This window comes from Amblyomma mixtum, chromosome 7, assembly GCF_055824585.1.
Source record: "Amblyomma mixtum isolate Tamu chromosome 7, ASM5582458v1, whole genome shotgun sequence".
NCBI lineage: Eukaryota > Metazoa > Arthropoda > Arachnida > Ixodida > Ixodidae > Amblyomma > Amblyomma mixtum.
Window position 1 is genome coordinate 125,175,720 of NC_143018.1, and position 19,558 is coordinate 125,195,277.

General features: G+C 46.1%; 1 protein-coding gene across 1 annotated transcript in view; it reads left to right on the forward strand.

The window, feature by feature from the left end:
- Positions 1–19,558, forward strand: part of Eogt (EGF-domain O-GlcNAc transferase) — an 87,405-nt gene that overhangs the window by 16,812 nt on the left and 51,035 nt on the right. Inside the window, exons 4-7 of the mRNA XM_089553426.1 lie at positions 1,611–1,719; positions 9,153–9,253; positions 15,764–15,868; positions 18,304–18,410. Of these exons, the coding sequence (XP_089409552.1) occupies positions 1,611–1,719; positions 9,153–9,253; positions 15,764–15,868; positions 18,304–18,410 (422 nt within the window). The remainder of the gene's footprint in view (positions 1–1,610; positions 1,720–9,152; positions 9,254–15,763; positions 15,869–18,303; positions 18,411–19,558) is intronic.

Here is a 19,558-nt window from a genome sequence, read left to right on the forward strand (position 1 = left end):
AGCTTTTGCTTTTATTGGCTGGCTTACGAGAACCAGTGTAGGGGCATTCGTATGAGACTTTGAAACCACAAAAAGTGGCTGAAAATTTATTGTTTGAAAGTTGTTGTGTCCGCTTTTATGCGTCGTTTTTTCATGCTGTCGCAAAGCTAAAATTTACCAGGATGTGCTCTAAAAGAATTGTTTCATGAATTGCGTTGGCTGTGCACTATGAGGAAACGCTCTAAGAATGAGTGTTTTTCTTCGCTGCAGTTTCCTGCGTAGGTACCCGCCTTTAACCTCATCTTATTTTGTTCCTCTGCAAGGACTATATGATGCAATACACTGTAGCGCAGCAAAAGACGAGGACACAAAAGACGAGAGACGAACACCATGTCCTCGTCTTTTCTGCGCTACAGTGTATTGGAAGAATGTACCAACAAGCCCAAAAAGCCACGCTACTGGACTATGATGCAGGTCAAGACATCCTTTGTTTTTTGAAATTTGTGAATTTCAAAAACACTGCACTGCACCACAAAAAAAGTCAAAACTAAATTTTGTGCTTTCAGAAGAAAAATTATTAAAATGTCTTGACCTTTAGCACATCAATAGGAACACGATGAATGTTGAACCAGCCTTGTGCCATAGTTTCTTAAGTGTGCAGCCTTTTCATAAGATTCAGAGGAAAAATAAGTATTAGAAAGAAGTTTTCCTCTAATTTAACAGAGAAAATTTTTTAGAGTAGTTACAAAATGTTTTCTAATATGCTAACAAAATTTCATCTAACTGTCTGAGGAAATAAAAAATTTTTGATGTGATGTCTGATGTCTTTGAGCTTATTTTCATTGGCATGTTAAAAGTAAGCAAAAAAAAAGTTCTTTTTGAATGTCACTATCAACTGTACCTAGAGAGAACCAACACCCTTGGCCAGTCCGCTCTCAGACCTTGCCATGCAGCGTGGTGCGGAAAAGAGAAATGCCGAAGTTGCCTGAAATATACTGCATATTCTTATGTTTGGAACAAAAGTCCTTTGCTGGTGACGAAGGATGCTTCTGGCTTTGAGCATCTACAGTAGGGTTTGATTGCTCAAATTTGGAGGGAGCATTTTTGCATGCCAGCTTGTGCCAAGTTGATGTCATCATCATCATCTTCATGAAGTCATGATGATGTCAAGTTGATGCCATGGGACTGCTAAATATCGGACACAGGCAAACGTTTAACATAATTTTGTTGCCCTTCTTAAGTGACATTTTCACAGTCTGTTTAGATTGTTTAATGAGCCTCAATACCACTGAAAGCATTATTCCTGTCACCTAGCAAATGCTACTCATTTTGTGGTTCATACAGTGTAGTCACTTCAGATGAAGAGTCACATTGTGGTGTAGTTTGATCCCACTTGGTGCACACTGAATCCAAGACTCCAATTTTACGTCGGCGAGATTTTTGTGCATGTGCAGTTTCTGTTTGGAAGCCCTGTTTCAGTGACGCAGCTGATTACTCCTGTACTAAAAAAAAGAAAACAAAAAGTGATGCGGCTTAGAATGATTCTTTCATTAAGTTGCTTCTCTTTGAGTCAGCGGGGTGAAAGCATGCAGCAGTGTTAAGTTACCTTATCATCTCTCTCTCTCTCTCAGGGCTTCTAACAAGCAGCAGCAGGAGGAGCTGTTCTTCAACCAGGGCGACTTCGGCTTCATCCACGAGCGCAAGAAGACCCTCAGCATCCTGTGTCGACCACACACTCCGGTGAGCAGCCGTCTGCCCTGCTGCAGTCACAGGCGAGCACAACACACGAGGGACACACTTCGCTGAAAGTCTGAGATACCTTAACATGTAGAGACACCTTGGAAGGCAAAATCTTTGTGAAAAAATTAAGAAGCCGTTCAATATTTATTACTTTTGTCCTGCTGCTGTAGTGAGCATTTTGAATCATAGTGATTGATTGCATTGGTAAATCAACAACAGTGAAGAAGAGTCTAGCAGTGTAGTAAAAGTAGAGAAATTTTCTAATCTAGGTGTGTTTCTTCCCGTTGCGATATCAGCATGTGGCTGCTTTAATGGGTATTTTGTTTTAAGTAGGGATGTGCGAATACTATTCAGAAATTTCGAATACTGAATCGAATATCCTCGTATTTGACTATTCGAACGAATGGTATGTCCAAAATTATTTGAAATGAACTGAATGTGCCCTCAATTTTTTTAGTACTTTCCGAATAATTGGCTCGAAGTTTGACTAAGGTTTGTCTTGCTTTTTTTTCATGACTATTCCAAAAACAGGGATCATACACGCCGCGTATAATGCTGCCGCGTTCGATATGTGCAGGATGGAGGGTTCAGCAAATCCGGCCTTTATGCCTGACCTTGGAGGCCATGCCTATTAAGTAAGCTCTCGTCGTCTCATGCACTGAGATATGGTGCTAGTTTATTACCTTTCATTATCAGCTGCACAAGGTACTTTTCCTACGAGTGTAACATGACAAGGATAAAGTTAATGCAGTAAAACCTCGTTAATTCGGCCCCTGTTTATTCGGAACTTTGGAGAATTTGGACTGCCACTGGAGTCCCGTCAAACTCCGATACCAGTCTATGGTGTCTGAAGCTCATTTATTTGTACGCCACGAGGCTCAAATCGGTTAATTAGGACGGACCCCCTAGGGGCGCTATGTTGAGATTGATGTGCTTGACATCTGATTGTCCAGATATTCATCCACAGGCCCAAATTGTGTACATTAGAACCCCTCTATAGTAAAGTAGCTCGTACCAGCAATAATCTTTACTACATCAAGGTCTTACTATATTGCTTGCTGGTCATGGCACGGCTCTGACTATGCTCTCTGGCTGCCCACTAAGCACGAAGTGTTGGTTTATAAAATAAACGCTCAGCAATACCTTGCATACTGCACTTATCATTCCTTTATGTGATAATTATTTATTTTCAGCTATTACATATTATCATGTTTATGACTTCGTTTACGTCCTGTGGAAGTACCGCATTTAAACGAATACAATGTGGCTGCAAAATAAATCGAGTTTGACTCCATGTGAAGCCCACAGCTTTCCGTGATCACAGTGTCGTCTCCTGTGGCTTCAGCATCATTTAAGAAGGATTAGTTAAGAAATGTGTGCGACAAAGTTGAGCGTGGCAGCATCACCTACACAGTGCTGCTGCGTCTCTGCTTCTTACCACTGCTTTTCCGTGGTTTGCGCTGCTGCGTTTCGACTCTTCACTGCACTTTTACTGGCTCTCCTTTCTCAGTGACCCGTGCTGCCTTGTTTCTACCTTCATAGCTAGCATTACTTTTTCCATGCGTGCTGCGTGCTTTGCCTCACGGCCTCAAGGTCTTCGAAAAGCTCGCCTCAAAGACCTTGTGGCTCTTGAGCTTAGTGGTGAAGCCACCTCAAAGAGCACATTCGGTATCTGTTTTGCGATCCTTTACTCTATGTACCGTATTTACTCGCATAATAGGCGCACTTTTTTTCCAGAAAATCCGGCTCAAAGTTCGGGGTGCGCCTATTACGCGGGGTAAAATTTCCGGAAATTTTTCGACTCGCAAAATTGAACACACCGCGTAAACGCACTCGTGCACGCGCCGCACCCCGTTTTCGGGAAGAAAATGTAAAAAAAAAAAAAAGGTCCGTGTAAGGGCCGCACGGAAACTTTCGGAATGCTCCCGCCGAGGCCTCCGCGATCGGCTCCGGCTGCGCGCAACGGGCGCTTGATCGCGGAGGCCACACACGCGCACAGGAGCTTCCAGATGCCGCCCAAGGCCAAGCTCATCATCATCATCATCGTTTTCCTCCGCCGCGAGCTTTCGCTATCTATATCGCCATCAGCATCTCCAGCTCGTTTTTTTTTTTTTTGCTGTCAAGTGCCGGGATTTGCGGTAGCGCGATAGTTATCGTGGTTTATGGCTTTGCCGCGGAGCTTTGATGTTTTAGGTCGACGGGCAAGCACCTTAACAGCTACACGGCTGGGAGTTTGCTCTCGAACGCGGCAAGCGTGCGGCAGGTCGGAAAATACGACGTGGCCGAGAAGTGCAGCAGTTGCGACTGCGGCGTCCTAAATTTTCGTACGCGACTCCAAGCGCCGAGGTTTTCGCGGGCCTAAGTCGGGAACGTTTCCGGCTGGAGATGAAGCTTTCCAAACAGACGTTTAAAGTGAGCATCCCTGAAAACTGTGTGCGGCTGTTCTACGCGATGTCGTTGTACGTGCTGTGGGTCCGCAGCAGCTGCAACGGCAGCAGCACTAGTAGGGACTAGTAGTCAGTTCAGCAAAAACTTCGTTAAAATAAAGATTGGGAAACGGGGGGTGGCGAGGCGTCGGCTTGCAATCGTGTAAATACAGTATTGATCACAGTGCCAAGTTCGGGGTGCGCCTATTATGCGCGGAAATAAAAAAATCTGATTTTTCGCGCCCTAACTAGGGGTGCGCCTATTATGCGAGTGCGCCTATTACGCGAGTAAATACGGTATGCCACGTCGCCATCAATCTGCGGGAAGTACATTGCCATGGCCAGGCGCTCTTTACTATAGCCGTTTCTTTGGAAAAAGACTTTGCTATAACTGGAAAAAAAAGAAAAAATGCACAGTCGTCTGTGGAAGGGAAAACGGGACTGCAGCTTCACTTCACTATATCTGAGTTTTTTAATATAACCGAGTTTACTGTAGCGGCGTTCTACTGTGTTATATTGTCCTCCGCGCCCATCTGATGCGCACGCAAAGGCAGGCGTGTTGACAGTCGGCAGGTTCTTGTCGATAGGCCGAGAGAGTCCGGGTATGTTGTTTCGTTTTCGGAGCTTCATTGCTATCTTGCGGTGAGGGCGGCTACCAGCCAGTTGGACATCCAAAGCCACACAATGTTTGGCACAATGATTGCCTTTGCGGATCTTTTTAGCTTATTTTTCAAAGGCGTCTTGCCACCCCAGTGTCAATGAGCGCTTCCCTCGCATCCGTCTGCGTGGTATTTCCATTCTTCCAGCTCGCCAGAACTCCATGCTTATCACGTGCTGTTTGCTGTTTGTGCAGTGAAGCTGCCTCACGTGCGACTTCACATGCGAAGACGCTCCAACACTACTGTTTCGGACTTTGAAATAAGTCACGGTGACCCTTACCATTGTGGAGCAGTTCTGGTTTTGTCACTCCCAGTGGTGTGCACGTATTAAAACATTTGACGGAACTGTGCGAAATCACAGATTTGTCACCCAGTTTTCATCTTGAAAGGAGGTAAGAACTACCAGGTTCCTGCCAAATAAATTTCGCTTCCACGTGAACGGTTTTTGGCAGTTTTGAGGAGTCCATTAGGTAATTTGACGTTCAGATAATTCGGACGTTTTCTTCCACTCCCTTGAAGTCCGAATTAAGTAGAGTTTACTGTTCATTGACTTCTTGTTGCGAACCTGCAAATGGAAATCAGTGTTGCATCTTTTAGCAGGTGCAACTATAACTGTGAAAGAAACGCTTCCCTGTTCCTCGTGATTGTTCATTCAATATTTGACGAAATATTCTATTTCTATTCGATGTGGTTCTTTCATTATTTGATTCATACTCGATTCGGTTTTTAACTAAACTGTTCATATTCGATTCCGTACCAAAGCTACACTATTCATGTTCTGTTCGGTTGGAAAAGGTACTACAGTAGAACCCCGCTGTTACGTTCCTCACTGCTGCGTTTTCCCGGCTGTTAAGTCATTTTCTTCGGGTCCCGGCATAGCTTCCATAGGATCCAATGTATTGGGAACCCCGCTGTTATGTCGTAGCCAAGGAAACGATCCCGCATGATACGTCGCAACCGGGCTCCCCGAACCCAACCGGGCAATGCGCGCCAACCCGCATTTTGATTTTTGACCAGTCTTGGCCAGGCTTGGCTACGGAACTGGCTGCAAGAAGCCGCACGCGAGTTGGAGAGGCCGCCACTAGATGGCTATCTGCCTCGCACGCCGAACGCCGCGATCTTTATCGTGGGAGGTGGTGAGGAGGAGGCGCACAGCTGCGGTCGCTTATCAGCGCGTCTTTTCTTTCACTCTTTCTTTTTATCTTTTAACTCTCCTCTATCTGCAAGTGACAGCAGTGGTGGCTCCAGCCGGCTGGAGCCAGTCGGCAGGGCCCGTGCAATTTCCTTTTCATCCTTCTCAGTCGCGACAACATCTTTATTGTGCTTTGATGGCGTGATAGCGTTGAGTAAGCGGAAGGGGCTTTCCCTTGAGGAAAAGCTGGATGTACTAAACGCAGTCGACAGGCAGCCAGGGCGGCTTACGCGGAGCAGCGCGGCGAGCAGCCTACGAACATTTCAGTGCTTGACGCTGTGCACAACGTCGCTTCAGCGTGGACTGCAGTGAGCGCGTGAACTGCACAGCACTGCTGCGTGCGTGCGGTGTGGCCGCACCGCAAAGCGACGTTGACAGCAATGCGGCCTTTGCTATTGAGAAACGCGTTGTTCTTTCCAGCGAGCGAAATAAACTGCAATCCACCATTCTCGATTTTTTAAAGTCCTAGGGTCAATTTGCGGAAATTAATTGTTTCAAGTCAAAGCTGCACTGTTTTCATTAATTTTCGGTGCTTTCCTCACTGTTGCGTTTTCCCGGCTGTTAAGTTTTTTTTTCCCGGTCCGGTGAAAAACGTATGAACGGGGTTCTACTGTATTCACACAACCCTAGTTTCGTAGCCTCTTAATTCTATGCGCACGTAAGCATGTAAACACTGTTTGTTTGTTGACGTCCACAGATACAGGGTCTGTTCTGAAAGTAGTAGGATTGGTTTTTTCCTGGGCGAACGGGCGGACGAGAGGTGGTCTGCGCGTGCAGGATCGTTGAAGGGGGATATTGGGAATGCTGGGGAAAATCGGCAGTCGGCCGTTGAAGAGAGGAGGTCGCCTGTGCTGTGAACCCCTGTCGAAACGTCTCCTCACGCAGAATTTACTGGAGCGTTTACTGGATCAGCGATACGCGATCAAATTTTGAGTAAATCTTGGTAAAACGGGCAAAGAGACTCACAATATGATTAAGGAGGCCTACAGTGACGCTTTCTTGGGTAGATCAGGTGTTTTTTGAGCGGCACAAGCTGTTCTCAGAAGGTAAGGAAAGAGTGGAGGAAGACGACCGCTCCAGACGCCCTTCGACCAGCAAGACCAACGAAAATGTGTAGCGAGTGAAACATTTACTTAAAAGTGATCGTAGAATGAGTATCACAATGATTGCTGATGACTTGAGCATTCCTCAAACCCAAGTTTTGAGATCGCGACAGAAAACTTATCCATGAGGAAAGCGTGCGCGAAGTTGGTGCCGGGAGTGTTGTCAGAGGAGGAAAAGGCCAACCGGTAGGATCTTCTTCATCATGTGAATGAGGACCCCGATTTTTTGCCCAGCACAAGGCGGCAAAGCTGTCTCAGCCCCCCTACAGCCTCGACTTGGCCCCGCCAGACTTTTCTCTATTCCCGAGAATAAAATCGACGCTCGAGGGGAAACATCACGGATCGGTAGAGGTGGTTCAACAGGCCGTGACGAGGAAGCTAAACAGCATTCCGGTCCAGGCGTTCCTGGAGGCGTACGAAAACTGTAAAACTCATTAACAGCAGCGTGTAGGTGCGGAAGGGTGCTACCTTGAAAAATTGTAATCGTTTGTACTATTCTCTTGAATAAATTTTGTTTAAAAAAATCAGTCCTACTACTTTCAGAACAGACCATGTATATACACCACAGCGAAATGACATGCCAACTAGCACTTTTTATCTATTTCCTTGGGAAATACTTGTATTTCTTGCTAAAGCTGAGCTTCATTTTGGGTTTATCTTGGACAGTGAGAGTAGGTGTTGTTGATAAGCTCCATAAAATGACTCCTGTGTCTGTTCAGTTTCAGGATTCGAGGTTTTTGGGAGTAAATGGTACTCAGCTAGAGTCTTGCTGTAGTCCTGGCTCAGCGATCAGTATTCTATAGTGGCTGACTGACTTTGTGGACTGCAGTTATTTGAACTTGTATGATATTTTGGGCTTTGTTGAGGAACCATCACGCTTCTTTTGGGAATGTGGACGTATACAAGACGGATATTCCTGAACCTTTAGAGTCTGAAAGTTTGGTCTTTCAGACTAAATTAGTCAAGACTAACAGTCAACACAGTGTGCTCATCCAGGATTTTGAGGTCATGAGCGCCCTGCCATGTTGTGTGGGTGTGGTGAAAGAGTTACTCTGGCTCAAATGGACGCTAATATTATCACTTTTAGACGAAACATCACTTCTAGAGCATTTTTTTTTTCTTATTAAACTATAACCTATACTTCTGTGTGAGCTCTTCATATCTATTTTCTTTATATTGTTCTGCATCAATATTGCACTGTCTGTATGTTTCCCAGTAATTTTAATTTTAGTGTTTTTTGTTGTTAACTGGTGTGTTCATGTGCATTATGGCGAACTTTTTGCATTGTGTGACCCCCATGTATTTAACCCGCCTACAATAATGCCCTCTGGCGATGTAGGTATTCTGAATAAATAAATAAATGGGCAAAATTATTATTTTTTTTTTTGCAAGTGAACTTGCTCTCACAGATTTGATGGACTATTTAATCATTCAGACCATTTTCTGAGTGCCGCATATTCCGAAAATCAGTTGTCAGCTGTTATGCAAAGACGTCGCACCACTGCGCTTGCCGGTTATACATTTATGATGGTCAGTCATAAACGCCGCAAGTTGAGCACATGGTGTTTCCGAGGTCTGCAATTTGATGTGCGAAATGAGTTAGCATTCAATTCAATTCATTTTATTTCGAATTTCTTTTACAGGAAATACAAAACACTTTTTGTACCCATAGCCAACAGCTAGTTCGGGTCCAAGTACACAAAATACGCAAAAGCAAATTCAAAAACGGCGGACTTATACAGAATAGCGTAAGCGTAGTACAAGATTAAAAGCAAAGCAGTCCAAATAACACTGGTAGATAACATTTGGCGAGACAAGAAATCTTCACTGCAGAAATCTTCCGTCTTCATTGCAATGTCCAAGAGGCAGTCGGGACAGTTGAGCTTGATACAATGTGATGGGAATGGGTGACAGGTGTACCAGGTGTAATGCGTACAGGTCTCTTCTTTCCTTTCTGGCAGGTGCCATGCACTTCATGGTTGCACCTTCCCTTGGCAGTGTGACAGGCGAGCAATTCCTTAGTTCCTGTTTTGCAATCTCACCATTTTTGCAGGGAGCATCGCTGCTGGAATGTGTCCGCCACATGGAACTCTGTCGGGCCAAGAACATCCGTCTCGACTTTCAGCGCCTGCTGCACATGAACGGACCAGTCAAGTGAGTCCCTTAAACTGGCACTCATCAACATCATCATCAGACTGACTACGCCCACTGCAGGGCAAAGGCCTCTCCCATGTCTCTCCAATTAACCCTGTCCTGCGCCAGCCGCGGCCACCATATTCCCGCAAACTTCTTAATCTCATCCGCCCACCTAACTTTCTGCCACCCCCCCTGGTGCGTTTGCCTTCTCTTGGAATCCACTCCGTTACCCTTAAGGACCAGCAATTATCTTTCCTTCACATTACATGCCCTGACGAAGCCCATTTCTTCCTCTCGATTTCAACTGGGATGTCATTAACCCGCGTTTGTTCCCTCACCCACTCCGCCCACTTCCGATCTCTTAACGTTGCACCTATCAGTGCTTAGAAATGCAATTGGTCAGTGCTGTTTAATGTGCCGTTGATGAAGGTTTGGATGCGCTTTAAGTGTCATTAAGGTTATGCAGTGCAGTCTTTACCACAGTAGCAGGTTTGAAGAAAAGGGGCAAGATTGTGAATATTTTCTGCCTCTTCAGCAGTTACTGTTTTGTTTTCATTGCATATTGCGGAGTCTGGCTTTGCTCCCCGCAGCGGTCTCTGTACATTTCTGCCCTGAATCTGTCTCTTGCCGGTCTTTTCTTTCAAGGTGTTTTTTTTTTTTTTGCGGCAAGGGCTGTGGGGCAGGGTTTCTCGAATAGGGTTCTGCAGCATCCTTGGTTTTGTTGGAGTGCTTTCTGCGTTTCCCGAGCACCTAAAGCCGAGCATGGCTCATCCCCAGCCTTGCCTTTCATCCCGATTACTTTGGGACCAGTCGTACTGCAATTGCTCATAGCCACCTTTGTCACTATGCAGCCAGTCACTGGAAATTGAACTTGGCTATTATTTGGGGGCCCATGTATCTGCATGATCTCATTTGAATGCATTTCAGGCAGGAAGGCATTGAAGCAAGACATACAGGGTTCTTCAGCGTCTGTTGAAAACGAGTGGGGATCCCCCAACCCATTGTAGTAGGGAATGGGGCTAGGGGCATGTAAGCTGTTCCATGGTCTGTCTGTTCTCTCAGGATTCCAAGTAATGACGGTTGTATAGAGGCTCCTTTTTAGAGTAAACTCTGTAGAGCCGAATCCTCTGATGAGCTTAGTGGTCTGAGACACAGTGCCGAAATTCTCATATCCCACAATACCATTTTGTACCATATTGTGGTCAAAGACGTTTCAGCAGAGGTGAGTACCACAGGAATCGCATAGCACAATTTAGCAGGTTTCTGTGTACAGGCCTGTAAGAAGTAATTTGCTGGTTCTCGGTGGCTTCGCACTGAAAGGGTAATTAGGTGCGTTATTCTAATGCCATAAGAATGTGGCGGGTGAGAGGGGGGTACATGTGGGTAGTCCTTGGGAAACTTTGCAGGGATGTTCTGGGGTGTGCCAGAAAAATCGTCTCTCTCAGAAAAGGCTGTACAGTAAAACCCCGTTAATACCTAGTTGGCGGGAACGCGGGAATAGTACGCACTATCCGGTAGTACACCTTAACCAACTAATAAAAATTTGCCATTATTCACGCCCCAAAAGAGAAGAAATTCAGGCACAGTAAATATCCAACAAATACACGTACGTATGTGCACTTTATTCTTGTGCCGCCGACCAGAAATCGGTCATCTTCAGTTACCGCCGTGGCGGCCGTGCGGCGACAACACCCTCGAACTTATGCTGTAGCGTGCTTTAAAACGGGCCAACCAACCGTTACTGCACGAAAAGTCTTTGCAGTTGAGCTGGGCCGCAAACACTTCCGCTTTTTCGGCGAGGAGAGGTCCGGTGACAGGCAGGTTTTCTGACCTTGCTTTTTTCAACCACAGCACTAAAGCTTCTTCCACTTCCGGAAAAGCTGATCCCCTCAAGCGGCACCTCTTCATATTCGATAGGGCCCCGCTTTTCAACTTCTCCCGAGCATTCCAAATGCCGCAGACCGTTGTTAACGGCAAGTCCCACGCACGCGCTTGTGCACTTTTCGTAGTTCCATTTTCAATTGAACGAATAATGTCCAACTTCTCCTTAACTGTTAGCACGCGATACTTCGGTCGCGTAGGCTTCGGCATGGTGCCCACCGTTCGCGTGCACACGGAACAAAGACGCGCTTCGCCTAACTGCAACACATCCACAACACGTCACGCGCGCAGCGAGGTTTCCTCGAGGTGTAGCGAGATCACATGACATGGGTAGAGTGGGGGGGTGACGGTGATGGTTACTGCGATAGGGCTGGCGACGATGCATTCGCGCGCAAGAACGCAGAAGCGGCCGACGCTTCTCGGGCTCCCCATTGACATGGACATCGCCGCGCTCGTCGGGACATGGCCGAAATGGCCACAATGTTGAATCGCCAGCGGTTTGCACGTTGACAATGCTCTTTGGAAAGGCGGAAAACGTTTTGCATAATAGCATGGCGCCAGCCAAACCGCGACGGCAAGTACGCATTAAGCGGTAGGCAGTTCATGGGCTACTATGTTTTAAGCGGTCAGCCAATACATTGGTTTCAATGGTGGCTACGCCGGGGAATTCACACAACTACATTTTAACCGCAACTACTTGGTAAGCGGGTACGTATTAATGAGGTTTTACTGTACTCATAACTGCACATGCGAGGCAGAATATTAAAAAATTTCATTTGTTTGTGCTTCTCACTGTACTCTTAAGTAGGGATTTCTCTTAATCTATCCGATATTGGGGACACTTCCCTTAAGCTGAACTTCTGCTGAGTTAAAGACTGAACAGGCTTACTATGCCATGTCAGGCTCACCTTAGAGAAAGTTGGCTGCATTTGTCAGGATTAAAGATTGGTTGTTGTACGTATTTTCCTCTATGTACCGTATAAACGCGTGTAAGGGCCGCACCCGTGTATGGGCCGCACCCCGTTTTCCCGAAGGCAATGTTTAAAAAAAAATAAATCCGTGTAAGGGCCGCACCCGAACTTTCCATGACCCAGGCGGGAATAGCCTTCTAAATGCACGCGCCGTGGCCTCCGCGATCGGCTCCGGCTGCGAACAACGGTGTGCTCGATCGCGGAGCGCTTGATCGCGGAGGCCAAGCACGCGCACAAGAGCTTCCAAAAACCGTCCATGGATGGCGCCCGAGGCCGCAACCAGGGGCTTTACAACCATCATCCCCCCCCCCCGCGACTTCCCGCTATCTAATCAGCATCAGTATCGCCAGCTCCAGCCTTTTATGGCGGATTAGCGCGTTCGCCTTAGTTGTGGCTTTCGCGTGCTGCCGCCGAGTAAGCACCTTATCAGCTACACGGCTGGGAGTTAGCTCTCAAACGCGGGCAAGCGTGCAGCGGGCAGGGAATTCGACGTGGCCGAGAAGTGCGTCCGATGACCGTGCAATCAAAAGGGTGCATTGAGAAACACAAGCTGCAAAAAACGCGCTTTCTGAGGCGAGCCGTGTGAGTTTCCCGAACTGCTCTGCTAGTGATGGAAATGCGGAACAACGGCTACGCGTTGACAGCGGACATGCTGCGCGGCTTCTTTGGGATGAGCGTGCACCAGAATAAATGCCGTTCATTCCCTGATTACTGTGCTTTTGCTTAAAAAAAATTTTTTTTTTTCTAAATCGCGTGTATGGGCCGCACCCCGAAAATTGGCTCCCGAATCTGGAAAAAAAAGTGCGGCCCTTACACGCGTTTATACGGTAAGTTGTTTTTTCTTTTCTGGATTTTTTGTTGGTGCGCCCTATCACTGTGGTGAGACTTATGTACAGTGAAAAGTGACGCGCCACCGTGCTCCTTCTTTTGGCATTCCTAGTAACTATCTTTTATAAAAGCAATTTGTGAAAAAAAAAATTCAGTTGTTGCAGAGTTTTAGTGTAGCATGATCTGCTACTGTGATCCGTGTCTGCAGGGACCCCATTGTGTTTGTGCAGTGGTTCATGGTACTGGAACACAGTTCGCACACTGCTAAAACTGCCTATATTTAAAATGTTATCCTATACAGATTGAATGATGTAATCTCGCAACAACCGTACTGAATGCAGCAATGGCAATGGAAATGCACGCAGCTGTTAGATCCAGTCCAGCCGTATTCTCGAAAGTTTTGATTGCAATGTTGCACCTGTATGGCTTTGCATTCATTGTGTGTTGTTCTTGCTCAACATGACACCACCTGCAAGGCAGAGAAGCTACAATGAGAAATTAAGTCTGCGTGCTGTTGAGTATATGCTGGAGAATGGAACTGGGCAGCTGAGAGACGATTCGATGGATGCGAAAGAATTGACTGGCACAAACCTTCAAGAATGCGATGAAGTGAACAAAAAATTCAGGGGGGGGGGGGGGGGGGGCACTTTGTTGACCTAAAGTGCGGTGAGGCGAAAGCCTTAAGCACAGTGTTGCATGTGTGGTTAAGATTTTAAGCTTGGCCTCTGAGTGCGGAACGAGCGTCTTGCAATTCTGCCAGGGAGTCCACAGAACGCCATTGCCCATTCAGCTCTACGTTGGTAAATTAGATTTTGAGGAAAGGAAATGTATCTGTCTCTGATATCTCGGTGGGCATATCTTGGTGGACACCTGAACCTCACCAACAAGGAAGGGAGGAAGATGGGAGTGACCAAAGAGGCTGTATTAGCTTCACAGGCCTTTGTTCATTCCAAACCATGGAGCTGGCATGGGGGAGTGGTTAGCGTGCTCTTCTCGCACTCTGAAGACCCTGGTTCCATTCCCCAACTCGACCAACTTCCTACTCGGTTTTATTTATTTATCTGGGCTGACTAGAAAGGTTAATTAGGCCAATTGGTCTTTACCATTGTTCTAATGCCATGCATCATGTCCTGTCGCTCACCTGTCAAGTGATGGAACTCTCTAGAATGTTCGACACAATGTCTATGAAACATCTAGAAACGTCTATTAATGATGGTTAATGAGAGTTAAGCATGACTTGCACATTTCGTGATACTAGTTAATGTGTGGTTAGTGATAGTTAATGTGACCTTAAATAGTACATTGATTATTTAGTGTTAAGGTACAGGCACAGTGCACAGTCCCACATGCTACTTAACTATTACTAATTACCAATTAGTCATTTAGTCATTAAGTACAATGATATAATCATGAAATCCCTGTATTTCATGTTCCGATGTATTTCAATTGCACCCGATTAAGTATTGATTGGCTATTGATTAGCATATACCCATATAAGGCATGCATCCGAAATGTGGACACATTTGCTAACAAGTCTTGATCATGAGGCATTAAAGGCTTTGGCCTTAAAAAAAAAAAGACAGTCTGTGGGAAGAAGGCACAATTGTTAGAGCTCGAGGATCGTCTGAGCATGGCAGTTGCCACAAAAGAGTATTTTTGTTGCATTTGTTGATGAAGAGATCCTCAGGGCATTTTTATAGCACTTTGAACAAGTGTGTTTTATATACTGGTGCGACTTGTGTGTGATTTTTTTTCACAAAAATGTCCTTTTGGAGTGGAGTGTTATTTATGGGCTGGAAAATGTGGTAAATTGCTTTGTCTTGAGGATATTGCCAGCTGCAATTAGAACCTTTGCTTTAGGCCTTAGAAGTGCAAAGTGGTAAGTCTTGCAAAAAGCCATACATACAGTTAAATTTGATTTTATGATGTGGAAAAGATGTTATTCCCAATCAAGCAAACTGCTTTTTAAATTTAAGGCAGTTCTTGGATCTAATGGCCTGATTCACAGCCTTTTCTGAGTAAGTTCACATCCTAATATTGTGACAGTAAGGCAGCTAACATCTCAATTTTTTTTGGAAGAATATTTAGCTGCCATGGAGGTTACTCATGCTAGAGAGCACTTGGTGTAATAGTTTACAGCACGGTTATGGAATGCTGTGTTAGTGTCTCTAACGCAGGAGGCTTCATTCCATCGATACATTCATTCCTTTTAATCCATCATTGTCATCATCACCCATTCATTTCTTTTAATCCATCATTGTCATCATCACCATGGGCACACTTGCTGTGTGCAAAACATCCCAAGTGCTGACTGTGTAAAACACGTTGTTGGGCTAGTTGGTGCATAACGTTGATGGAAAAAACACCAGCCAAAAAACAGACAAACGCAGGAAAACGACAAGTTAGGAAAGAGACTGGTCTCTTTTCCAGTCTCTTTCCTAACTTCTTTTCATTTTCCTGTGTTCGTCTGTTTTTTGGCTGGTGTTTCTTCCATCAATGCTGACTGTGTACCGCTGTGAATTGGCCTTGTTTTAACTCGATGGTGTTAAAGGCCCCGTTGACATGAAAAATACGGTGTTGGCATCATCGGCGTCGGCTTTGTGTGTGAAAAATCATGAGCATGGGCTCTGGCAGATGGTCCTCGGAGAGCAGCCTAGGTGGCAGGTGGGCCATCTAGATAATGTGACCTTGCAACCTTATGACAGTCTTCTACCTGACAGGACCCCGTCAAAGCTGTTTTCGCAGCTTTTAGTCCTGGCCTCTTCTTTTCTTGCTAAAAGGAAATAAATGTGCTTGACTTGACTTATATATTGTTTCCTGGTCGAGCATTGTGCTTTTCTTGTCCCAGGTACCGGGAGGACATCCTGGGCCGGGGCCTGGTCGGGGGCCACTGTCGGCTGGACAGGGACTCCCTGCGCCTCGAAGGGGACCACAAGAGTCCCCTGCAGTCATGGTGGGTGTGGGCACTGTCACAGGAGCTCAGGGGGGCTGTAGAGGTCAACTCCTCGCATACTTACAGCAAGAGCTGTTATATGCCTGTTCCCCGGGTTTTGCGTCGTTGTAGTTGGCGTAACTGAAGGGTGGTGACCACGGGGAAGGAGTGGGAGGAGGGTTGCCATCGAAAGAGGAGGGCGTGGTGAGAGTGGATGAATGTGTAAGTGAAGGGTGGCTGCCGCTGGAACCACTGTGGAGGGTGGTTACTGTTGAAAGAATAGGGTATCTGGACAGCGCAGGTGTACACAGCTGGAGGGCAGGTGCTACGGCAACCACATGTAGATAGCTTGATGCAGAGGGAGGAGGATGTAGCAGAAACATAGGAATGCATAACTGGAAGGACGGGAGTATGGTGGGTATGGCGAGAGCAGGCGAATGTGCAGTTGGAGTCGTTGCCACGGCAACCACCTGTAAAGTTTGTTACCATGGACGGAGGAGGGTGTGATGAGAGAGGAGGTGTGTGCAACTGGAGGGTGCCTGCCATGGGAACCATATAGGGGATGGTTACCATGTAAAGATGAGGATGACAGTGGAAGGTAAGCATAGCAAGAGCGGGTGAATGCGTAACCAGAAGGTGGTCACCACGGGAGCCATTCGCCAAAGCAAACTTCTTTCCTGTTTGTATTTTCTTTTTCATTCCTTTTCTTAGCAGCCTCTGTGGGATTGCAAGCTCGTTTAATCAGGTCCGTGGGGCTGGCATTAATTAATTCAGCTGGGCTTTCCTGTGGTGAACGGAAAAGTGCGGGGGGCATCTGCTCGCACAGTTCACAACAGTCACGCTGTGGAAGGAGCGAGATAAGAGAGCAAGGACTGGGACTAGTTGGCATTTCATCATAGAACAGGAATAGAGCTAAACTGCACAGAGGGACAGGGGATCCCCCTGGAGAACACAACCACCACTGTCCGCCGCCGCGGTGGCTCAGTGGTTACGGTGCTCAGCTGTTGGCCTGAAAGACGTGGGTTCGATCCCAGCTGCGGCGGTCGAATTTCTGTGGAGGCAAAATGCTAAAGGCCCATGCACTGTGTGATGTCAGTGTGCACTGAAAAACCCCAGGTGGTCGAAATTTCCAGAGCCCTCCACTACGGCGTCCCTTGTAGCCTGAGTTGCTTTGGGACGTTAAACCCCAATAAGCGAACCAAACTAAACTAAACTAAATGACCACCACAGTCTGGTGCTGGTGTTTGTGTTTTCTTTCCTCTGGCCTTTCGTGCAATTTAGCACTATATTCGCGTTCTAAGACAGTACAGTGGAATTTTGATGATATAGTCCTGGTTTATGCGATTTCAGCATGACAGAAATTCATAAAATGCCCTGCCCAGAGTGCATTCTGTGCAATGGGCAGAAATTTGGATGCTGCGTACAGCCCCCACGCTGCTGTGGATGATACGAACGCGCAAGCCATGACTGCAGCCTCAAGCACCAAGTACTTGCCCGTACATCACCGACGTTGCGAGTAACCCGTTGCAGCCAGAAAGAGATGTGTTAATTGTGTACACGAATTTTGTTTTTGATGATACGAATTTCGGACGACACGTATATTTTCCGTGATCCTGTGAGATTCGTACGATCAAGGTTCTGTAAACACATTGCTACTCACTTGGGCAACTTTGGGGTGCTCAGAGCAGGAGGGAAAGCAAAAATCGGAAAAACTAACATTGGTCATCTTGGAAGAGAGAGAGAGAGAGAAAAAAAGATGGTGGAAAAAGGGAACTAGAGCAATGCTGTTTTGAAATAGGGTAAAGTGAGCTTGCTCCATTCCCTCACTCTTCAGCTCACCTGGCGCACAGTGTGATAAATGATTACTTTGCAGTTATGCTCTCAGTGCAGGGCCATTGTATTATATGTTTTCATCTAATTTTGTTGGACTCGCCAAGCATTATCAGATACCTTTTTGTGGGCAGAGCTGTTGAGATGAACTTCTGACAAGATAAAATTTCCCTGGTACACACCTTCACATTTTTGTTAAACGGGAGTCCAGTATATCATGGTGAATGGTGGGCTTAAATGGTGGTAAGCACTGGCAAATAAATAGGAGTTTAGTGGGAACTCTCATCGCATTCCAAAGCAATCGATGTACCGGAGAAAATAGTTGCTTATAATGATCAACTGAATCAAGATTTTGATCTGCCAACGTTGGTTCACTACTGTAAACAAACCAGTGCGAAGGAACAACACAGCGCCTGACCTGTGTTGTGTGTGTTCCTTTTGTGTCCTCGTTCCTTTGTGCTGGTTTAATCTGCTAATAATGGTCGGCTGCAGTCTCTCTGCAGAGAGAAAAAGGTCAACATTGAGGCATGGATTTTTGAAGGAGCCCCTGGAGTGCTCTTTCTCTGCCTGTCACTTTCCCCCTCTCCCTCACTGGCTTCCCTTGGCAATGGCGCACTCCTTGACAGGTTCTCAGAGCTGGAACACTTTGAAGAACTCCCGGAAAAAGTTGCTGACGGAGACGGCTGCGATGTCGTTCTGGACAGACCAACTGTCGTGATGAAGCTGGATGCCAGTGAGTGCTGTCTTCTGTCATTCCGCACTTTTGGCTACCTTGGGAGCCTACATGATTGAGTGCAATCAACACTTACTAGAAACTTCTAGGCAAGGCATATCATCATCAGCGTCAGCTGGACTATGCCCACTGCAGGGCAAAGGCCTCTCCTATGTCCCTCCAATTAACCCTGTCCTTTGCCAGTCGTGGCCACCCTATCCTCGCAGACTTCTTAATCTCATCTGCCCACCTAACTTTCTGCCACCGCCTGCTATGCTTGCCTTCTCTTAGAATCCACTCTATTAACGACCAGCAGTTACCTTGCCTTCGCATTACATGCCCTGCCCAAGCCCACTTCTTCCTCTTGACTTCAACTAGGATGTCGTTAACCCATGTTTGTTCTCTCACCCACTCCGCCCGCTTCCGATCTCTTGACGTTACACCTGTCATTTTTCTTTCCATAGCCCACTGTGTTGTCCTTAACCTAAGCTGAACCCTCTTTGTTAGCCTCCAGGTTTCAGCATAACAGAATTCAAAACATGTGGTGATGGTTATGGTACACATGCACTGAGCCTTGTTTCAGTCTGTTTTAATTGTGAAAAAAACTTTTTAAAAAGAGTTCAAACTGAACACTCAAGTGCCACACAGTTTTCTTTGTCGATCATGTCCAGCTGTATACATAAAGGCTTTAATGCTAGTAAATCCCTTTCTGGCCGCTGTCATCCTGCTTGTGCTTATCTCACATTTTCATGCTGACAGAATTTAAATGATTCATGGCAATCACTGTGAAGGCTGTATTTAAGAAGTGCATCATCTCTTCAAGGCTGAGGTGGTTCATGCAGCAGTAGTTCATCTGTCCATCCAGTGGGTACAGGAGTCAGGTTTTTCTGGGCCGTAGCAAGCCTGTTCAAAAGTAACCGGTGTTAGAAGTGGCTACAAACTTTTCTTTTTAACGAATTCATTTCATTTTTATTTATTTCTGCATTCGGCTTCCATGCATTTCCTGGTACACACAATAAACCGTGCAAGGATAAGAGGACAAGCATAAAATTCCCCAAATGTGCTGGCCCTTGCAGACTTGCAAAAAGATTTTGCAAAATCTTTTTGCAAATCTACCAAAAAAAATCTACCAACAAAAGGACCAAAAATTTGGTTTTTCGAAAGTTGGA